This window comes from Phyllostomus hastatus, unplaced genomic scaffold, assembly GCF_019186645.2.
Source record: "Phyllostomus hastatus isolate PE091 unplaced genomic scaffold, TTU_PhHast_1.1 phas_contig_38, whole genome shotgun sequence".
NCBI lineage: Eukaryota > Metazoa > Chordata > Mammalia > Chiroptera > Phyllostomidae > Phyllostomus > Phyllostomus hastatus.
In genome coordinates, this window is record NW_025333869.1 from 4,410,869 (window position 1) to 4,430,456 (window position 19,588).

The 19,588-nt window shown below is 43.9% G+C and overlaps 2 protein-coding genes and 1 long non-coding RNA gene across 11 annotated transcripts in view; all 3 read right to left on the reverse strand.

Moving 5' to 3' along the window:
* ZNF239 (zinc finger protein 239) overlaps positions 1-7,784 on the reverse strand; it is a 47,181-nt gene extending 39,397 nt beyond the window's left edge. For 2 of the 3 annotated variants that reach the window (XM_045842441.1, XM_045842442.1), the window contains exons 1-2: positions 7,732-7,777; positions 6,942-6,988 (exon numbers count right to left, since the gene is read on the reverse strand). The gene's annotated coding sequence lies outside the window, so the exon portion shown is untranslated. Of the gene's footprint in view, positions 1-6,941; positions 6,989-7,731 lie in introns of all 3 variants that reach the window. The other variant, XM_045842440.1, reaches the window with a different exon arrangement.
* Positions 7,785-12,103: 4,319 nt separating this feature from the next.
* Positions 12,104-15,640, reverse strand: ZNF32 (zinc finger protein 32). Of its 5 annotated transcripts, none has more exons than XM_045841789.1 (4): positions 15,579-15,640; positions 14,716-14,853; positions 14,309-14,448; positions 12,104-13,031 (listed from the first exon to the last, which is right to left on the reverse strand). In XM_045841789.1, the coding sequence occupies exons 3-4, from the start codon at positions 14,376-14,378 to the stop codon at positions 12,280-12,282; spliced, it is 822 nt and encodes a 273-aa protein (XP_045697745.1). In that variant the 5' UTR covers positions 14,379-14,448; positions 14,716-14,853; positions 15,579-15,640; the 3' UTR covers positions 12,104-12,279. The 5 variants fall into 5 exon arrangements, with proteins under 5 accessions (XP_045697745.1, XP_045697744.1, XP_045697746.1 ...); XM_045841788.1 differs by having other exon boundaries at positions 14,716-14,928; positions 15,579-15,639; XM_045841790.1 differs by lacking the exon at positions 15,579-15,640 and adding an exon at positions 14,968-15,019.
* Positions 15,641-15,648: 8 nt separating this feature from the next.
* On the reverse strand, positions 15,649-17,148 carry LOC123820829. Of its 3 annotated transcripts, none has more exons than XR_006786030.1 (3): positions 16,910-17,148; positions 16,478-16,559; positions 15,649-15,679 (listed from the first exon to the last, which is right to left on the reverse strand). It is a non-coding gene; the product is annotated as an uncharacterized LOC123820829 (long non-coding RNA). The 3 variants fall into 3 exon arrangements; XR_006786031.1 differs by lacking the exon at positions 15,649-15,679 and adding an exon at positions 15,699-15,734; XR_006786032.1 differs by lacking the exon at positions 15,649-15,679 and adding an exon at positions 16,098-16,157.
* Between the last annotated feature and the right edge of the window lie 2,440 nt (positions 17,149-19,588).

Here is a 19,588-nt window from a genome sequence, read left to right on the forward strand (position 1 = left end):
CACCTTGAGTTCTGGACCCCATTACAAATCCTTCTTTTAGGGACCCTCTGGCTGCACCTTCCTACAGGTGCAGCCAAGGGGGACTACAAATAGGGATTTGTAATGGGGCCTAGAACTCAGAGTGTCCAGGAAATATTAGAAAAAACGTATATATAGGATGTTCTCACCCCCACAAGTCTGAGCTGGGGGATGGGACACATGGAGCAGGATCATTGAGAGCTGTTTTGCATATAACAGCTTTGCAGCTAATCTCTAGCATGGTCATTTAACATATCTATAATGTTTAACTGGTTTGATAGATATGTTAAATAGCTGTGGCCCTGCTTTGAGCCAGGGGGATGGGAGTAACTTCAACCCATGATACAACTGGGAGGCAACACCCTCTGGGTACAGCACCTGAATAAAAGCTTGCAGATTATTGGCTCCATGCCATGGGGCCATGCCTGCCAGGACTTAACTATGGCAGCCCAATAAGACAGGTGTAACAGATTGTGAGAGGAGTTGGAAATGGTGCTGCAGAGGAAGACTGGTGCTGGGATTTAAACCCAGGTGCTGCAGCCATGTTGGGGCTTTTTGGTTGGGACCGTGCAGCTTTAGGGTGCTCCTTTTTGCCATGTGGCTCAGCCATAAGACAAACTTTGCCTGGAAGAACAGGGTTGAAAAGATTCTTGCTGGTAGGCCACAAGCAGGTGCCACATGGTTTTGGATTAACTGGAGAACAGGCAGCAACACAGCTGATGGTGCCAGAACAGAGGGGCTGCCTGAACTTTGGACTTCTACTTCTTTTCCTGAGATGTGGTACCCTGGACTGGGCAAAGGGGAGAAGGAAGGACTATGAGTTTGTGGGTATTCTAAAAGACTTTAGGATTTTTAATGAAGACATTAAGTCATTACTCTAAGTCTGTATAACTTTTTAAATAAATAATCTCTTTCCTTTTCACTAATCTCTGGCATTGAGCAAGGTGAACCTAGTTCGGGGATGGGGAGGGGGGCCCAGAGCACAAGGGTAGGTCCATTTGGTAATAGTATATCATTCACGCCCCCACCTCCGGGTCTGTTCTGTAACAGTATTGTCATGAATGTACACACATTTTAAAAAGCATTTGAATATTTGCATTTCATAATATAATCTTTTTAATTTTATGTCCTTTTTAATGTCCCTCTTTGTGTTTGTGATTTTATATCTTTTTTTATGGCAAAACTGCCTTACAGCCAATTACTTATACATGAAAATGCCTGCAGCAAGGATGTCAATGGCAAAAATACCAGACATGTCCCCAAACCTTCACTTCTCCATGTTTTAATTTCTTCGTACTACTAATGCCTTATCTCATTTTCCTATTTGTATGCTTTCTTATTTACTGTCTGTCCCTCCCTAAGAACAGAGAGGCTGTCTGATTTGTTCACGGCTGCATCATTCAGGCCTCATACAAGACCTCACACTTAAGAATATTTTAAATATTTAGTTCACAGTGAGTCTGGTTCCCCTCGGGATCTTTCCATGGACCAGAAGATTTCAAACTGCCTCTGGTGAAGGACCAATTTCTTTTAAAAATTTTCTAATGTATCCCAGACCAATAGTTTTATAAAATATATTCAAAATATATAATACCAATATCTATTTTTTAAATTATTAGATTTAACAAATATAAAAGTTTTAATCACTCAATTTATGTCCTTATGTTAGCTTAGGCAGCTATTTAGTTTTTAAAAAGAGAAGGGAGCTAAACTGGCTAAGCCTGATTGACTAGGAAGCCACTGCTTCCAGACACTCCAGGGGATAGCCTCATTGCTCCACCAAGGTGATTAACATCCCTTCCTCCCCTATGAGTAGGGAGGAAGGAAGGGCTTTCCAATCTCTCCAGGGAAGAACCCTTCCATTTCCCCAGATTGGGGTGGTGGAGAAGCAGTAAAAGGGAAATTCCTCCATTGAGGCATGCACAGTAAAAGTCATGATGGTTCAGGGGAGGTTCTTCTACTTTGAGGCATGAGCAGTAGGAGCCAAAATGGCAAAAAACGGGGGGGCATGTCTAGCCTGGGAAAGATTGGATAGGATAAGGGCATGGAATCAGGGACAATCCAGGAAAGGGGTTGGTTAGGGAGAAGGCCCAGCACAAGCCCGTAAAGAACTAGAAAGAGGATTGTTTAGTTTGAAAGAAAGCCTACTCTATACCAAACCCAAGGAGATATAATCAAAGCTTAACAAAAGCCCATGGTTTGTTTATGAATATGTCTTAGCATATTTTCTCCCCCCTTACAGCCACAGGGGCTGAAGCATCATGCTGGAACATGGCTCAGCACCATTGAGCCTTAGTGACAGACATGCAGATTGGGAAATAAGACACAGGCAAGCACAGCCAAGAATAAACACTGTGCTGGACTACCGGTGACTGACAGGTCCAGGCAGGATTAGGAAACTGCCGACCCTACCCAGGACGAACAGACGCTTGGTTAAGATTGTGGTCAGCTTATCCAGCATACCAGAGGCTGACAAGGGGTACAAAGAACAACAGTCAGCAGAGATGGTGCATGGCGACTAGCCCCAGCCAATGACATCCCTACACCTCGACCCAGCAGCCCAGAATGACCAATCGGACATTAACACCCCAGTCACCCCACCTGTGACTCCACCCCAAGGACACAGGAGGACAGTCTTAACCTCCCTTGGTTGGCTCCCCAACCTCCCTTGGTTGGTCCCACTTTTCCCACGCTTATAAACCCTTGCTGCTTAGCTTGCTGTGCCTGTCTGGTTTCTTGAACGACTCTGGCCTAACAGAGACCTGGTTGATGGTATTGCAGTTCTGGATCCTGACCCTCCTGGTGGGCACTTGTGCTCACCAGGCCCAGGACTTGTTTTGCTGCCAGACAGAGCTGAGCCACCTGGTAGTGAGTAAGATATCAGGCACCTGGGGGTAGTCCTCTGTTTTCACTAGAATAAGGTTTACCACTAAGCCTCAAGTCTCCTATGTGTGGGTCCCCAAAATGTATTTCTTGTGATTCCACAAAAGAATCCTGTTTCCACTGGCAACACTTATATCTTTGCATAGTGGTAGCAAAATGTTTGTGGGCTGCCACCAGGATACAGGCCACAAGCAGAAAAACAGGAGAGAATATACAAAACAACTGATGAGAGCCAAGTGAAGCCCAAAGGAACAACAACTTTGACCCAGGGATGTGCCTAGTAACCTTCAGAAGAACTCACATCTTAGGCCTGGGGCTGAAGGGGCACCAATCTACTACTTCCTCAGGAAAGTAAGGACAACCAATTTTGGTATCCCCCTCCCCAAAAGGAATGACTTGACTACTCTACTAGTCACTAGTGGAGGTGCTAACAAGGCAAGTGGCAGTTTCTCTTCAAAGTCACAGGTCTCCACTGTGTCCGAGAAAGAGGGATGAGATTGAGGTAGAGAAGTCTACAAATCCCTGCATGAGGGTGGGATAAGGACAAGTGGAGGATATTGCCCAAGAGTGACATAAATGCATGAATCCTTCAGTACAACAGGGCCAGGTGAATATCAAGAAGTCGAATTAGCCACTCCTTTAAACCAAATTTCTTTATCTCAAGAGAAAAAAAGTTTCTTTCTGTCCAAGGCTAACCTCTCCATCGGCAAATCAAATCCTTTTTTCCCTTCTGAGATACAAGTCCATCAATTATCTTTTTTCCCTTTTATGTTTTATCCATCTTCTACCCTGTTGTCTGGATTATGGAAGACACCATCCCTACCTCAAAAATATTCAGATAACTTCAGATCTTGTCAGTACTGTCTCCTAAATCTCCCTCCAATGTGTTAACTGGTCTTTACTCCCATTGCCACTGTCCTAGATAAGGCTCTTATTTCTTACCTAGACCACAGTAACTCCTTACCAAGTCTTCAAATACAAATTTTGCCATTTTTTCAATTCATAGATTAGACAGTCAGATTTAGTAATTTTTAAAAATCCCACAAAGTGGTGAGGAGAATTCTGTGCTGAGAATGGAATGGTTATGTTGGTGGACTGACTATAGACTTTGTAATAGGTTGAAAATTCCAAGAGATGAGAAATAGTATGACAGTGGACTAAATGAAAGGAATCAGTATGACAGGGGAAAGGAAAAAGGGAACGAAAATAGCGGTTCTGCTAAAACAAAATAAAGTTGGGACTAAAAGACTCTGAATAATAAATAGTTTCCCCTGTTATCAGCGGAGCTTATGAGTCACCCCAAAGTGTGGAACCCATGCTTACTCTGGAAAAGTGTACTCAGTATCCTAAGGGCCAACCAAAGTGGAAGGTGGGGATCAGTAGTTTTCTGTCCCTCCCACCACGGCCACTGCCCCCCTGCCCCACCTCCAGTCCACTCCACCAACAAATGTCAAACTTCTTCAAACTACATATATCATGTGCCTTTCCACTTCCTTTCCAGAGCCCTTCCTTGCTGGATCCAACAATTTACTTTGCAAGGGGCAGGAAACAGTAATGCAGAAGGCAGAGGTAGACAGGAGCTGTAGTCACACTGGATTGATTACCTGTAGTCATCTAAACATACTGTTAGTCTAGAATAGCCCTTATATATATATTGTTTCTGCTCTGACTTACATTTCTCCCATACATTTTGGAACTCCTTTCAGTTTCAGGACAATCAACAATCTTCTTTCTCAAGAATAAGGATGAGTTAGGTGCTTCTCCTCCAACATCTCATAGTATCTTTCACATACCTCTAGGATATCTATTAAATCTATCTTCCAAATTGGATGTAACGTTCTAAAGCAGGGGTCCATCCCCAACCGGGTTGCACAAGAAGAGGTGAGCTTGAATGCAATGTACTTGAACGGTCCCGAAACCCCAGTCCATAGAAAAATTACTTTCCACGAAACTGGTCCCTTGAGCCAAAAAGGTTGAAGACTGCTGTTCTAAAGGATTGGAGGCATACTCAACTAATCTTTAAATCCTCAGCAACTAACACAACTGACTCAGAATCTAAATGATATTTGCAAATACACATTCCATTTAAAAGAATAATCAAATGCTACAAGTAAAAAAGAACCTCGAGATCCTCAAACTCAACACTCTCATTTTCAGATGACAAAACTAAGGTTCATAATGGTGAAGTGACTTAGCCAAGTCACAGAGGAAGGGAGGGGTTAAACTGGGGCTGCTGCCTTTCAGAAGACCCAAAGACAATGTCCGGTATATAAAAACACTCAGCAAGTACTGGTGGGATGAAGTCCTTTCTTTAAATTCAAAGAGTTATTAATATACACCAGAATCTTAAAATTTATAATATCAGCAATCTCAAACTTCATCAGCAGTGAATAAATAATCTTTACTAGGTAACAGGTAGAAGAGAGGGAAGAAAAATGTACAGGGTCTTAGTCATGCTAATATCCTTTGAAGTCTTCAATTACTTTTCACAGTGATGACATGCTTTCAGTACCTTGAGGCAGTTTATTGTTCTCTAAACAAACCAATTTTTGTAAGAGTTCACAGTCTATGAATGTGAGGACTGTATTTGCTGAGCAAAAAGGTAGTCTTGGTTAAGAACCAATTATTTTTCCCTTAAAATCCAGCTTGATATTTTGTTCAAATAATTCCTGGTGTGATGACGTGTTTAGTTATGGAGAAGGAACAGCTTGGTGTTAGAAAACATGGGGCTTATTTCTGGTTCTGCTGCTCTCTGCAACAAAGGACATAGTGCTTCCTTTTTTTATCTCCCTCAAAATTAGATGTGTCTTCTGTAAAAGTGATGGCACCAAGGCAGAGAGGGGCTGGCTGGCTCCTTCCATAAAACATTCTGTTCCAAAAAACATTTTCCATAAAAACACAGAATCATAAAACATTCTATGATTCTAAGTGCCAATCTTGAGGTAACTTTCTAGAAATGGTTTTATGGAGACAAATGAAAAATTGTTTTTTAAAAAAGTGCCAATAAGTAATTTAACACTTTATTGTACCAATTAAACATGCAGATATGTTGGTAAAAAAAGAAAGCAGTCAGCATAAAAGATGGACATCTTGTTTAGCTCAGAGATGCTCACATAAGGCAAGTAGAGAAATATTTGACTATAAATGCAAAAAATCTATGGATGTACAAACATAACCAATATAAAAAAAATAAAAGGAGTGAAATTCTCTTTTTAATAGATCTGGAGGTGGCACTGCCTAGGAAACTTAATTCTTAAAACAAACAAACAAAAACCACCACAAATAGTTCTATTATGCAGCCTGGTTGAGGTGCATGCTGGGAGTGAGTTGGTTTTCCTGAGACTACTTATCATTGGATTGAACATGTAATAGCTTTAAGACTTTCAATGTGAATGAAGTGTCTAGCAGAAAAAGGTAGGCTTTGATAGAGATGACCAGCAAAGGTGCTATGTGGAGTCTTTCAATAAAAAAGCAGAGCCCAGTGCACTGGGGAGTGGGCCAAGTTCATGGATGCAGAGTAATTCAGTGGAAACTGATGTGTAATTTAAAGGCAGCAGCCCTCATAGGTGTGGTTCAGTTGGTTGGCTGTCCTTCCAAGGCGAGGGATAGCCAGTTTGATTCCGGTCATGGCACATGCCTGGGTTGCGGGTTTGTTCCAGCTATAAGAGAGGCAAGCATTCCATGTTTCTGCTTCACACTGACGTTTCTTTCCCTCTCTTTTTCCCTCCCTTCCCCTCTCTCTAATAAATAAATAAATAAATAAATAAATTTTTAAAAGAATAAATTAAGGCAGCAGAGGCCTGTGCAGACTCTGGCAACATCCTCTGATAGCAATATGCCCTTAGTATTTTAATGTTACTATGCCCGTATGTCTGACAATAAAGAGAAAACGACACACAGAACAAAGATCAGATAGGCACGCAATTATTGTGCTGACGTCCTTTCCCTGTCCCAAGAAAGAAAGGTTTCTTGCATTTTCGAAGAAGAAACCCCATCTCACCTGGAACTTGCTAGAATTTTCTGAAGAAACCCCAACTCACCTGGAACTTGGTCATTCCCTCCTCTCAGGACAGACTTCCAGAAAGAGCTAGCAAAAGAGAAAAAGCCATCAAAATCAAGTCCACTTTGCAGGACTAGCCAGTCCGGCAAGACTGCAAGGAAAAGTCCCTCCGTTCCTGCTACTCTATGTAGCCCTCTCCTCTCCTGGGGTGCCTTTCCAGTCTCCCTACGTGGCACCTCGCTCACCTCTCTCTACTGGGCTCAGGCTCAAACAGGCCACACCCCCTTCCCACCAGGGTACATCCTGCTGCCCCTAGCAGCTCTAAAATATTCAAGTTGAGCAGTGGTAGCTAATTGGATCTATCGCCTTCAGGGATGGATTTTTTTGGATGTCTTCGACGCGTTCCTCGACCTGATTGGTTTTCGGGGTACAGCTCGGATGCAATATTTTAGCGAGGACCGTGCTGTGAGGACAGAAATCTCAGCCCATCACAAGGGCCCCTCTCAGTCGTCAATGTCCACCCAAAACCTTGATAAAAGGCCAGTCACTGGCGCGGAAAAGGCCAACTACGAAGCCTGCAGTCGGGGCAAGGCCGGAGCTCAGGCTAGAGGAGGGCCCATTGAGATGCAGGGCGGTCGCCGCTCCGGGGCACTGGTGCGGCCTGGGACGAACTTCCCCCGTGTGGCTGGCCTTCCCACGGCTGCCCAGACGGGCATTCGGGTCTCCAGCCCGGAGCCTCTCTCTGGAACTCCCACATCTCCACTGTCCTATACGCCTCGGGAGAGGCGCCAGCAGCCAGACGCCGCTCACTTCCCATGTGAATCTAATACCTGGTAGCGCAGAATCCCAGATTGCAACTAGCGTCTTCCCCACGCCCACAGCGAACTACAAGTCCCAGAAAGCCGAGGGAGGGTCACGTCACTCGCTGTTCACACATCCGGTGGTAGTCCCAGGACTTCCAAAGGAACTGCAAGGAGGTCCGATATTAACTGTTCCTCCAGAGTTCATTCACGTTATTACTTTTTAAATTACAAACGAGTAAAAATTATTTTAGGAATGCCCATTGCAGTGTTTTTCATTTTGTTAGTGCACTACTGGAGGGGAAGAACGTAAATATCCGTAATGTTGTCTTTACCCATAAAAACGTTCTGAACCGACCAAATGCCGACTATATGCCGCTTGACATCCTCATCTGCCTCTTGAGGTTCATTAGTTTAGCAAACACTTGAGGGCCTACTGTGCCCAGGGACTGTTCAAGACGCTTAAAGAAAAGTCACGTTGGATATTAAATACTAGAGAAGGAAACAAGCAATTGTTGATAAACGGTATAGTGTATTATAAGGTCATGTGTATTATAAGGTCATATATATTATGAAAAAAGTAGAGCTAAATCAGGGATAGAGGGATGCTAGTGCAATTTAAAATCGGAAATTTTGGAGACGAGACTGAGGAGTTGAGGAAATCAGTCACGTGCCATTCAGCAATCAACTCTTCCTAGGATTTTTTAGTTACAGGAGGGAGGACTTGGGAGAAATGGGGCTACTCCATCTGATAGGGGTTTAAGACTTGGGAAAATTTAACTTAAGGTAAATAGTCATAAATCTAGCAAGTAATGTGTATGTTAAGTTTTTGTTTCAGCAACTACAGATAAGGCCCATCCTGGCACCTAATTTTTAAGCAGTTGACCTCCTGGGTCACTGGCTGGAGATTACCTCAGTCTGAAGACTGTCTGTACCAGGAAGAAGCAAGCGACTACCCTCCCCCCCTGGAGGCAACTGTTGAATTTCAAAGGCTTTCGCAGACACCTTGTTTGCCCTCTCCCAACCCCCTTATAAAAGATCTGGCTGCTGGCCCTGGCTGGTGTTGCTCAGTGGATTGGACACTTTTGGGCTGCGAACCAAAGTGTTGCAGGTTCGATTCCCAGTCAGGGTACATGCCCGGGTTGCCGGCCATGACCCCCAGCAACTGCACATTGATGTTTCTCTCTCTCTCTCTTTCTCCCTCCCTTCCCTCTCTGAAAATAAATAAATAAAATCTTTAAAAGATCTGGCTGGGAAAGAAAGAGCAAGATGGTTTGTTAGGGTATGAACCCGCCATCTTCTCGGATTGCTGGCCATCTGAATAAAGCGCCTATAAAAAATTCAATCACTGTCATTGCTTATTGGATTTGGTAGTGACAGGCAGCCCGAACGCCAGTGTCTTTTCCAGTTACACATCATGGCTGATACCAGAAGTCCCCGTTTTCATTTTTCACCCATTCATATTGCTGGTTGCGATGGTTGATGGTCGTTGGGCCAATTCAATGGCAACAGGAATCCCCCCAGTTTGGGGTGTGGTGAACAAGGAAACTTTGTTCAATGCAAAACAGCTCATTTGTGATACAATACAGCTGTGAGGCAGCCCTGGGGCCAGGTCCCTTTCTAGCTAGACAACTCTACTCTGCTCCTTGCTAGTCTGCTTTGCCCTGTGCTGGGGACTTTTGGGAGGGGCTCTGGTGCAGATTAAGTTCAGCTGCTTCTCTTCCTCACCCTGGACCACCTGGTAAGAGCTGTGAAGTGATTTCGGGTTGCTGGGTTTGGAAGCACCTGGGAGAGGCTGTACTATGATCGGATTCTGGCTGACACCTGTGCTGGGATTGGGGCTGCTCTGCAAGGGGCACTGCGCATGCTGTAGGAAGCCAGGTGCTGCTTGTTTGGGCTCTGTGGCCCTTTGGGATATTTTAGGAATGTCTGCAGTATGGACCAAGGCTGGTTGTTTGTGTGGAAAAGCTGCTGAAATTGGTTTAGGCTTGTGCATGATTTGGGTGGGGTAGTGTCTTAGGGATTCATCAGGGTGCAGTGAGAGATGTTAGCCAGGTTGAGACTCATATTTGGTGCCTGCCTTCATCTGCAGGTGGGTGTAGGAAAGTCTCAACAAAATAGCAATGGTGACTTCCTACTCTGCTGCCCAGGCTGTGTGTAGGGTGGGCTCAACAAAGGATAATGGTGCCAGACAGCATTTCTGCCCTGCAGAAGAGAGAAGCCCCTATAACCTTCACCCTGAAGCCAGAAGATTCAGTTCTTCCCTGTATGTCCCTGGCACTTTGCTGTTCTTTTGCTGGAGCTTAGGGCTAGTGTTTATGAATGTTTGCTCAGGTTCTTTAAAAGAAAGCCTGAGTCTACTTAGTGGTCTTCAGTCTTACCCAAATGGAATCCCTGCTGATTTTTCACAACCAGAAATTGTGGGGACTCCTCTTCTTGATTCAGGTGCTCAGAGCTGGGAAGCCCAGTGTGGGGTGAAAATCCCTTGCTCCTTGATGGGGGACCCTCACACCCAAGATATCCATCCTAATCCTTAACTATAGCAGGAGGGATTGGGACCAGCTTGTTTCCTCTCTCTGCCCTTGCCAGTCTTGAAGTTGCTTTTTTATATTTTTGGAGGAATTCTGTTCAGCTGGCATATAGGTGCTTCTCAGGAGTCGCTGTTCTATAATTTAGTTGTAATTTTGATGTGGTCATGTTAAGAGGCAAGCACTGTATCTCCCCATTCCACCATCTTGACAGAAAGTCCTCATCATTCATTTTTTTTAAATTACATAAATATTGGGTTGGTCCAAAAAGTTCATTTAGTTTTTGCTGCATAATGGCTCTAGTAGTGCTTGGTTATCTTGATCTTCATTCAAGACAATTTTGTTAGATTGTATCATGACAGTGGTCATATCAGTGTTCATTAAAAGAAAACATCAAAATTGGTGAATTCCTGTGCAGCCATTTTAATACTGGAGATGGAAGAAGATATATGTTTTTTGGTATATTATGCTTTATTTCAAGAAAGGTAAAAATGCAACTGAAACACACAAAAAAGATTTGTGTACTGTACAGAGAAGGTGCTGACTGATTGGATGTGTCAAAAGTGGTTTGCAAAGTTTCTTGGTACTTTTGACATTTTGGCCAAGTGACTCTTTGCTGTGGGGGTGTCTTATGCATTGGAATATGTTTAGCAGCACCCCTGGTCTCTACCCATTAGAAGCCAAAAGCAGGAGATAGCTGACATACTGAAAATATCCAAATCAATAAAGTTATTGGTAAAAATGAATAATGTACCTTTTATTTTATGGAAAAAACCAGACACACCTTTGGCCAACCCAATATTTACCATGAAAATTTATATAGATGACTAAGGTTAATAAAAAAGGAAACTCTTCCTCAGAACGAATTTCTTCTAATATCCTTCAAGTTTCATCCACTAGAGGTAAAAAAAAAATTAAGAGTGGATTATCCTTCCAAATTTCTTTGTTTGTCTTATATGTGTAGGAGGAAGACAATAGTATTGTTAGAGGATTGTACGTTCATTATTGACTACAAATCTGGTCTCAGTGATAAGGACAGTCATGTCCTTTCTAGGTAACCTCAACCCTGAGATACTGCTACTTTTGTCAAAAAGGGCGTGAATAGCATGGTGTCTCCCAGGAAGGAGTTAGTTTAGTAGAGGGCATATTAGGCTTAGGATTCTCAAAAAATTGCAGTTTTCTGCTCTTTGGCTATAGGCAAGTTATCTCAGTACTGGAGGAATGAAGTAAATCACAGTGCAGACTTCAAATCTTTGAAGGCTTAAAAAGGAAACTTCTTTTTCATAGGTTTTTTTTAAAGATTCTATTTATTTATTTATTTACTTTTTAGAAGGGAAGGGAAGGAGAAAGAGAGCGAGAGAAACATCAATGTGTGGTTGCCTCTCGTGCACCCCCTACTGGGGACCTGGCTCACAACTGAGGCATGTGCCCTGACTGGGATTTGAACCCATGGCCCTTTGCCTTGCAGGCCGGCACTCAATCCACTGAGCCATACAAGCCAGGGCAAGGAACATTCTTTTATAAAGAAAGGCTAGAACCTCTGCTATGGACATGACAATATGTTAGAATAGGTTTTTTGGGGGTATCATCCAGCTAACATAATATTCAATAAGAGTATTATTAAAGTAGTTAAATTCACCTCATCATTTCTACCCAGACTTAAATGTAAATGATTAATCTGAGTATGTAGAGAAGAAAAATTTTGAGATTGATAAAAGGATTTTTTAAAAAGGCTGATGCTGTCAATTAAAAATATAAAGTCTGTATCTGCTACACACAGAACACTATCTAAGTGTGTACTAGATTAATGAAAGTACCTTGGGAAATTAGGTCAAAATAAACTGACATAAATTATAAAATAAACATCATCATGATGAGGATAAATAAGACATTTATTTTTCATACTCATTTGGAAAAAAGAAAAGTCAGTTTGTCCTACCCAGTGATGGTCTTTCTGAGAGTCTCCTTTCAGTCCATAGAATTGGATAGGCTGCTTGATCTCAGCTGATTTCGTACTCTTAATTCATAGAGTTCTCTTTGAAGAATGTGGTTAAAGGGTGAGCCTTTGTGAGCAGGTTCGCTGGTGCACTGCCAAACTTCCTCTCTGAGTGAAGCTTTTCCCACATTGGCCACATAGATATGGTGTCTCTCCTGTGTGGATTTTGCCATGTAGGATACAATTTCCCCTGGTATGGAAACTCTTCCTGCATTGTACGCAGGCATATGGTTTCAGGCCTGTGTGGACTCTGATGTGAACAATTAAGCTTCCTTTCTGACTGAAGGCTTTTCCACACTGATCACATCTATAGGGCTTCTCACCACTATGAACTCTTCTATGAACAGCAAGGTTACTCTGGTTCCTGAAACTTCTCTGACAAATAGCACATTCATAGGGTTTCTGTCCAGTGTGGAGTCTTTCATGAACAGCCAGACTACCTCGTTGACTAAAGCTTTTCCCACACTCCTTGCACTGATAGGGCTTCTCTCCTGTGTGTATTCGCTGATGTGTAACAAGATTGCCTTTGGCCCTGAAGCTTTTTCCACAATGGGTACACTCAAAGGGCTTTTGACCAGTGTGGATTCTCTCATGTAATGTTAGACTACCCTTTTGCCTGAAGGATTTTCCACATTCCTGGCACTCATAGACCCTCTGTTTCACTCCAGGTGGATCTTCCTGTAGTGTCTTAAAATCTGGGGATTTTTGTTCCAGCTTCTCTCTTCTGAAAGAATTCTGGAAATCCAAGCTTGAGGATCCTGTGGCCTCAGAGTGATCATATTTGTTGTGGGCCTCTGTCATCACATCTAGTAAAATGAGAGGGAAGTCATGTAAAATGTACCAATATGCTGAGTGAGAATAGGGAAAAAATAAACAATGCTTTGTTGAGTGTTTATTATATGCCAGACATAATACAGTGAATTTTGCATAAATAACTTAACCCTAAAAACAATCTCATGAGATTGCTATAGATAAGGAAATGAAAGCATAGGGAGGTTGTCAAAGGTCATGCAGTAGATAGGCATAGAGTTGGGATTCAAACACAGGCGTGCTCCACAGCAGTGTACTGCCTCTACATTGTTTAATTTAGCCTCCCAAATAATCTTGTGAGGTAGACATAAATATCTCCAGACTCAGAAAAATTAAGAAAACTACACAGGATCACACAGAGACTCAGTGCAATTTTATCTAACTTCAATTATGTGAGGATCCAGGTTGTGTAGGGCCCAAATCTTTAACATTTTGGAGGCACTCCATTACAAAAAAGTTATAAAAGTAGGAACAGGACTTTGCAGAGACCAATGCAAGAGAGGAATCCTGAAACTTAGATTTCATTAAACTCACGAGAAATTCTCTTCTGTACTAGTCTGCTTTTCTGACAGTGGAGTAAACTCCATGATGTCAGAAAATGTGTAGTAGAATCCTGAGCACTTTACACCTATTATCTCTCATTCCTACTAGCCGTGAGGGTAGAGCTTATTGTCCTGTTTTACAGATGAAGACCCTGCAGTACAAGGAAATTAAATGACTTGTCTGATACTACAGATCAAGTCAGAACAACCATAGATTCTGATCCAAGGAATTTTTCCCTTTTAAAATTGATGCTACTTCAGTTTACTATGCTATGGTGGAACCAAAATCAATTTGTGTTTGGAAGTTATTCTCAAGCACTTCCTATGCAGTGACTGACATTATTTTCCAATATCGCCTTGTATCTGAGCTGCCTACTATCCTTTAAATGTGGCTCCAATTTATCACTATTAACAGTTTTCTTGGAGTCATCCTAAGAAGATTTTTCTAATTGTTCCTCTGCCTTACCCTTTTTTACTCAGTGACTGCACTGAGATTTAAAGCTGTTTATTCATTCTCTGACAGACTACCTCAAGTTTACCTCCATATCGGGATTGTCCTTTTGCTGTTTCTACTGTTACTTGTGACTCCAGCTTTCTGGGTTTCCCTTTATCACCTGGAAGGATGAAGTCCATCAAAGGAATATCTCCTCTGCTTCCTTACCCTGCCAACTAGTGCTAAGAACAGAGACAGTGATCAACTGTCCCTAAGGACAGAAACAGGACTCACTCACTGAAAAATGCTACATTCTGTGCATATCTTCCATGACAGTCCAGCAGGGTAGCTGATGGAAAGCCAAACATGTCCACTCCTGCTGTATGACCTTAATCACCACCTCTTCATATAATGCATCCACAGGCTGTTCTTGAGCACCTGAGGGAGGAAAATACCAACCAAACAAAAATGAAACAGAACAACAAAAACAGGAAAAGAGCATGAGAACTGATGAATGAAAAGATTTAAAGTCAACAGGAGCTCCAGTTTGGGGTATGAGTAAATGGAGGAACTCTGGATGGCCTGATGTAATGTCAGTCACATATAACATGTAACAGCAAAAATAGTCTTAGAGGTACCATGACCATATACAAACAAGCCCAGGAGGAGGCAGGAGGTAGAAAAGCTGAGAACACATAAACACACCTCTGTCTTTTCTGGCCAGTCTCTAAGATAACGGGCACTTCTGTTTGTTCCTTAGCCTTGGCACGTGATTAGAATCTTCCAGTTTCTTCCCCCATCTAGCCATCTGCTCTTTGAATAGCCTCCAAAGGAATTCAGAATCTATAAAAGTCAACATTCAGCCTTCATGCTTGGTTCTACAATGGAAATGGCTGTAGCTCTCCTCTCGAATTCCCCCTAAGTTATAAGGAGAGAATAAGTGATTTCATGTGCTACCTTTAAACCATTCTTAGGAGGCTCCAGATCCAGATTCTCCCCTCTTACTCTTCAATATATGAGGATAACAGTTCTAAGGGAAGTGTAAATATTTGTCAATACTTGGAAAAGGAAGAGCTACTTTGGGCTCCAAAACCAAGCCCAAGGCATTCCAATTACAGTGAGTAACTTGCCCAAATTCTCAGAGCCAGTAAGGAGTCAAGATGGGAGAAAGATTCAACTCCAAGATTTTCTGGATCTAAAGCCTATACCTCAGCACTAGATAATTCTGTAGATCCTCATCACTATAGAGCTGGTGGGAGTTTTTATAAAATAAAACAGAATAAAACAGAGTTTGGAAAGACTTTACTACTCTTCTAGATCCTGTGAATTCTCTTACCCTATATTATCTTTTTCTACACTTTTTCTTTGGAATATTCTCTTCTTACTTAAGGATCCTGATTGCTGCATTCTTATACTTGATACAGTGGTTCAGTATATAATCTTCATTTCCTTCTAATATGTCTCATCAAAATGCTAGCCACCACGCTAGTCAGGTAGCTCTCAGCTGGTTGGAGTGCTGTTCTGTACACCAAAAGGTTGTGGGTTCCATTCTTGGTCAGGGCACATACCTGGTTGGGGGTTCCATCCCTGGTTGGTGTGCACGTAGGAAGCAACTGATTGCTGTTACTCTCTCACATTGATGTGTTTCTTCTCTTCCCCTCCTCTCTCTCTTAAGTCAATAAACACATCCTCCAGTGAATATTAAAGAAAAAAATGCTGGCCACCTGATTTAATGAAATAGCAATGTGATGCTATAATTCTTTGTTTTGTTAACTGAAGCACCTGGTCTTCTTTTCAACTCCACATTCTGCTACATATTGTGGTGCCCGAAGAGGCATTTTAAATTCTTATTTGGAGGTGTCACCTCCAATTTGGAGTACAAGCTACAAAGGAATCCCCTATTAAGAGTGTCAGGATGCTACAGGACATTAATTTGGAAATTCAAGGTATTACTGCTCAACAACTGCACATCCACCAAGAGTCCATGGAAAGTACCTGGTACCTGCTGCCTGAAGTTGGACTCTGTTCCTGGGGAATCCAGCAAATAGAGCTTGGTCAGAACAAGTGGGTAGTACTTACAGCTCTATCTCTCCACATACTGTGAGATCTTCAACAAGTAACAAACTCAATTGTATCTCAGGAACTTCCTTGATTAATAAAGAGAAACTGTCTTATTTTTCTCCCTAGGTCACATGTCTGAAGAATTAATTTCCTGAATATTTTGGAGAAAGTGGCTTTATCATAGCAAATATTGCTTTTCCTAGCAGAAAAGCCATTTATCCTGTGGGAAAGCTCAGAATTAGGTCATGAGACTTGGCTTCCCACTCCTCTATGTGACCTTGTGCAAGCAACCAAACAGCGCTGACTTCACTTCCTCACTTACTAAATAGATTAATAACAGTTTCATATCAAGTAGTTCCTGGGAGAATAAGAGAATAAAATGAATGTGAAGGGTCTCTGACAATACCTGTAGGTTTAAGGTCTAAACTTCAGAGTCCCCAAAAGAAGAGAACGAGAAGAGAGGATGATTGCTGAGTCTCCGGAAGCTCCTGGGGGATAGATAATTTCAGGATAAGGAGATTCTGGGTAGGGAAGATTATATTCTCCATACAACTGAATCTGTTTTGTCCTTTCTCCCATTCATCCTCCCTAGAGAAAATGAAACTCTTCTATCCATCCTTTGAAACCCTCACCGCTGGGCCAGGATGCACCTGCCCGCTGCCCCCGCCCCCCGCCCCAACACCCGTTCACAGACTGCAGGGTGAAGGACCCTCTACACGCCCTGCCCTGCCGATCCCTGGTCTAGGAACCCCTACCCCTTGGAGTAAACTCTCCCTCGGTCCTGAACACTGCCACTCCTTGACGGCACGCCCTGCGCGCTGGACCTCAAGCCCCTCACCTCCCTCCTCCTCCGGTCCAGCGGGACCCTTCTCTCTAGCCGCAGACTTCTCCCCACACGGTTAGCTCCCTCGCAGCCGGCAGGCCTGGCCTGATCCAAGCCTTGGAAGCGATGGAGGAGCCAGGCAGCCGCCTGCCAGCGTGGCTCTGGCTCACCTGGGGGCACTGACCTGCCAGCAGCCTCACTCACCACCACCGCGCAAGCCCACACACAAACAAAGGCCACCGCGGCTTGCAGCAGCGCCCGCAGAGCCAACCAGACTACAACTCCCAGGAGGCTCTGCACAAACCCACCCTCAGGTCACAGACCCCAGCGCCCAGCTTCTCCAGAGCACTGTGGGAAATGTAGTTCCTCTGGGTGTCGCAACGCTCCTACTGAGGTGCGGACATGTCCACAGACTAGAGAGCCAGGCGGAATGGACAGCCTGGTGAAGCCATCTGCTGAGCCAGAAACAGTAATATAGTGGCCTTGCAGGGTATCATGGAAGGAAACAAAGTCTTGGGGAGAAGTTGGTTGATAAAGCCTTAGGTGCTTAGGTGTTATGTGTAGGAGTTATGTGTTGAGACCCTATGTTAAAGGTTAAGCCTCTCTTTGGAAGCTAGATCTTTGGAAATGAATCCTGTCTCCTTTACTTGCTGCAAGTAAATAAAACTGCCTTGTAACAACCACTGCTCCTTCTTGAAATGAATACCCCAAGCAGTAAACTCATTTGGGTTGGTAACAAATTTGGCAACTCCATATGGGGACTCCTTTAAAAACGCTCCCTCCCTCTTGGCCTTGTGTGGATGCTTGATGAAGAAGTTGGCGGCAGCAGTCCCTCTGGGGTTTATCCCTTGGTGGGTAGTTTCCCCTTGGTGCTGACCACCAAGATAGCTGTCTGGCCTGTGGACACCTGAACCTGTTTCATTCAGTGATTCGGAAGGGAGGCGGGTAGGTCAACCCCTGTGGTCGCTTTAATTAGCGTTGTTATTCCCGTTTTGGGCAGAGGGTATCAGAAACGTACGTAGTTTCAGTCCTGGTGCGTGCCTGTTTTCTGGTTGGTTGGGCAGGCACTGTTGCTGGGAAGCCAAATTCAGAGCCTCACCTAGGTCTAACTCTGTTCGGGGAGTTGAGCAATGCCGGCTGGGGAATCTGAGACAGGGATCCCCAAGCCCCAGAACATGGACCAGTACATTCAGTGGCCTGGTACGAACCAGGAGCAGGGTGAGCCAGGGAAGCTTCTTTTGAGTTACCACCTGAGCTCCGCCTCCTGTCACCCGTCCCTGGATGGTGGAAAAATTGTTTTCCACAGAACTTGTCCCTGGCGCCAAAAAGATTGGGGACCATTGATCTAAGACATCCTCAGGTGACAGTCTCTCTAGTCTGGTTGTGAGATGGTCTGTCCTGTAGGAGTTGGATTTTATTCTTTGTGTGGTCTTGTTTGTCTTATGTGTAGAAATGCTAGACTTGCAAAATGAAACAGGTAGAATCAACCACGTGTATTTATTTTAATAACAGAAGTCAAAAGTTTCGGCTAGGAAGCCTAGCCACACTGTGTAGGAGGAAGGTGGAAATGACACGGGGAGGTGAATTGCTTTTAGTAAGATTTTAGAGCTGCTTTAAGAGGTAATTTACTGTTCTCTGTCCATTCACCTGCAAGGATGGTTTTGAGGTCGCCAACTCTGGGCAAGTGCGCACTCATGAATTCCCACGTCAAAGTCCAATCAAGTTCAGAAGACTCCTGAGACCCCAGCTAATTTTCAGAGTAGTAGCCCATTAGCTCCCTCTCTTTAATCCAAAGCTGTGGTGTGACTTGAGGTGGGGCAGGTGGAGGTGAGACCTTGTTCTCTGCCTCCACAGGCAGGATAAGGTTCTTCTAAGTTGTGTCCTGTCCTTGAGCAGCAGCTCTGCCTCAGCCTAGGCACAGGCCTCTATGGCTGTGAGAGTCTGCCTACTGGCAGTGAAATGGGTTAACCTGGGCACTTGCCCTCCTGTGGAAGCAACAAGGTGGAGTAGCCCAGTGTTTTATCACAGGAGAGACAGGCATAGAAGTTTAGTAACAGAATACTGCACTTCTGAGTGTGAGCTGGAAGGGAGACAGGTACAGGGAGGCCACACCTCCCAGAACCTTCTTTTTTAGCAGTTTTGATCTGAATTGTGGCAGGTGAGCCAGGCTGTTAAATCAGGCAGCCTAGGAATGCCTTCTGCCTTTCACAGTCCCACCTGTCTGGAGCATGGAGGGCCAGCCTTGGGGAAACCTCAGCCCATGTTCTCTCCGAGTCCAGGAGCCAGAGGGCTGAGAGGAGCTGGGGCTTGTTAATGTAGTAGGAAGTGACTGCTGTGTGGGTGTCTGGGCCAGAGAGAAGGTGAGACTGGGCAGTGCCTCATGTGAGCAGCCCCTCATGGCTGACTCTTTACCCTACTGTTGATTACAACATGTGCTCAAAGCTGTTTCTTTTCTTCACTTTCAGTCCTTAGCTCCTAACATTTTCAATCTGGGGACAAAGGGTGGAGGAGCCAGTTGGGCCATATAGGCCTCAGGTGATCTGTTCATGTCAAGGCTTATCCCAGTGCCTACAGGGCAGTGGGTTTAGGGAACAAAGAAGTAGAGAATAACTGGTGGTTTCTTCCTGAATCTTGAGTTTCAGAGGGACTTTTAGTTTGTAGGCTGCAGCTGTGTAGCTGGCTAACTAGGGGATG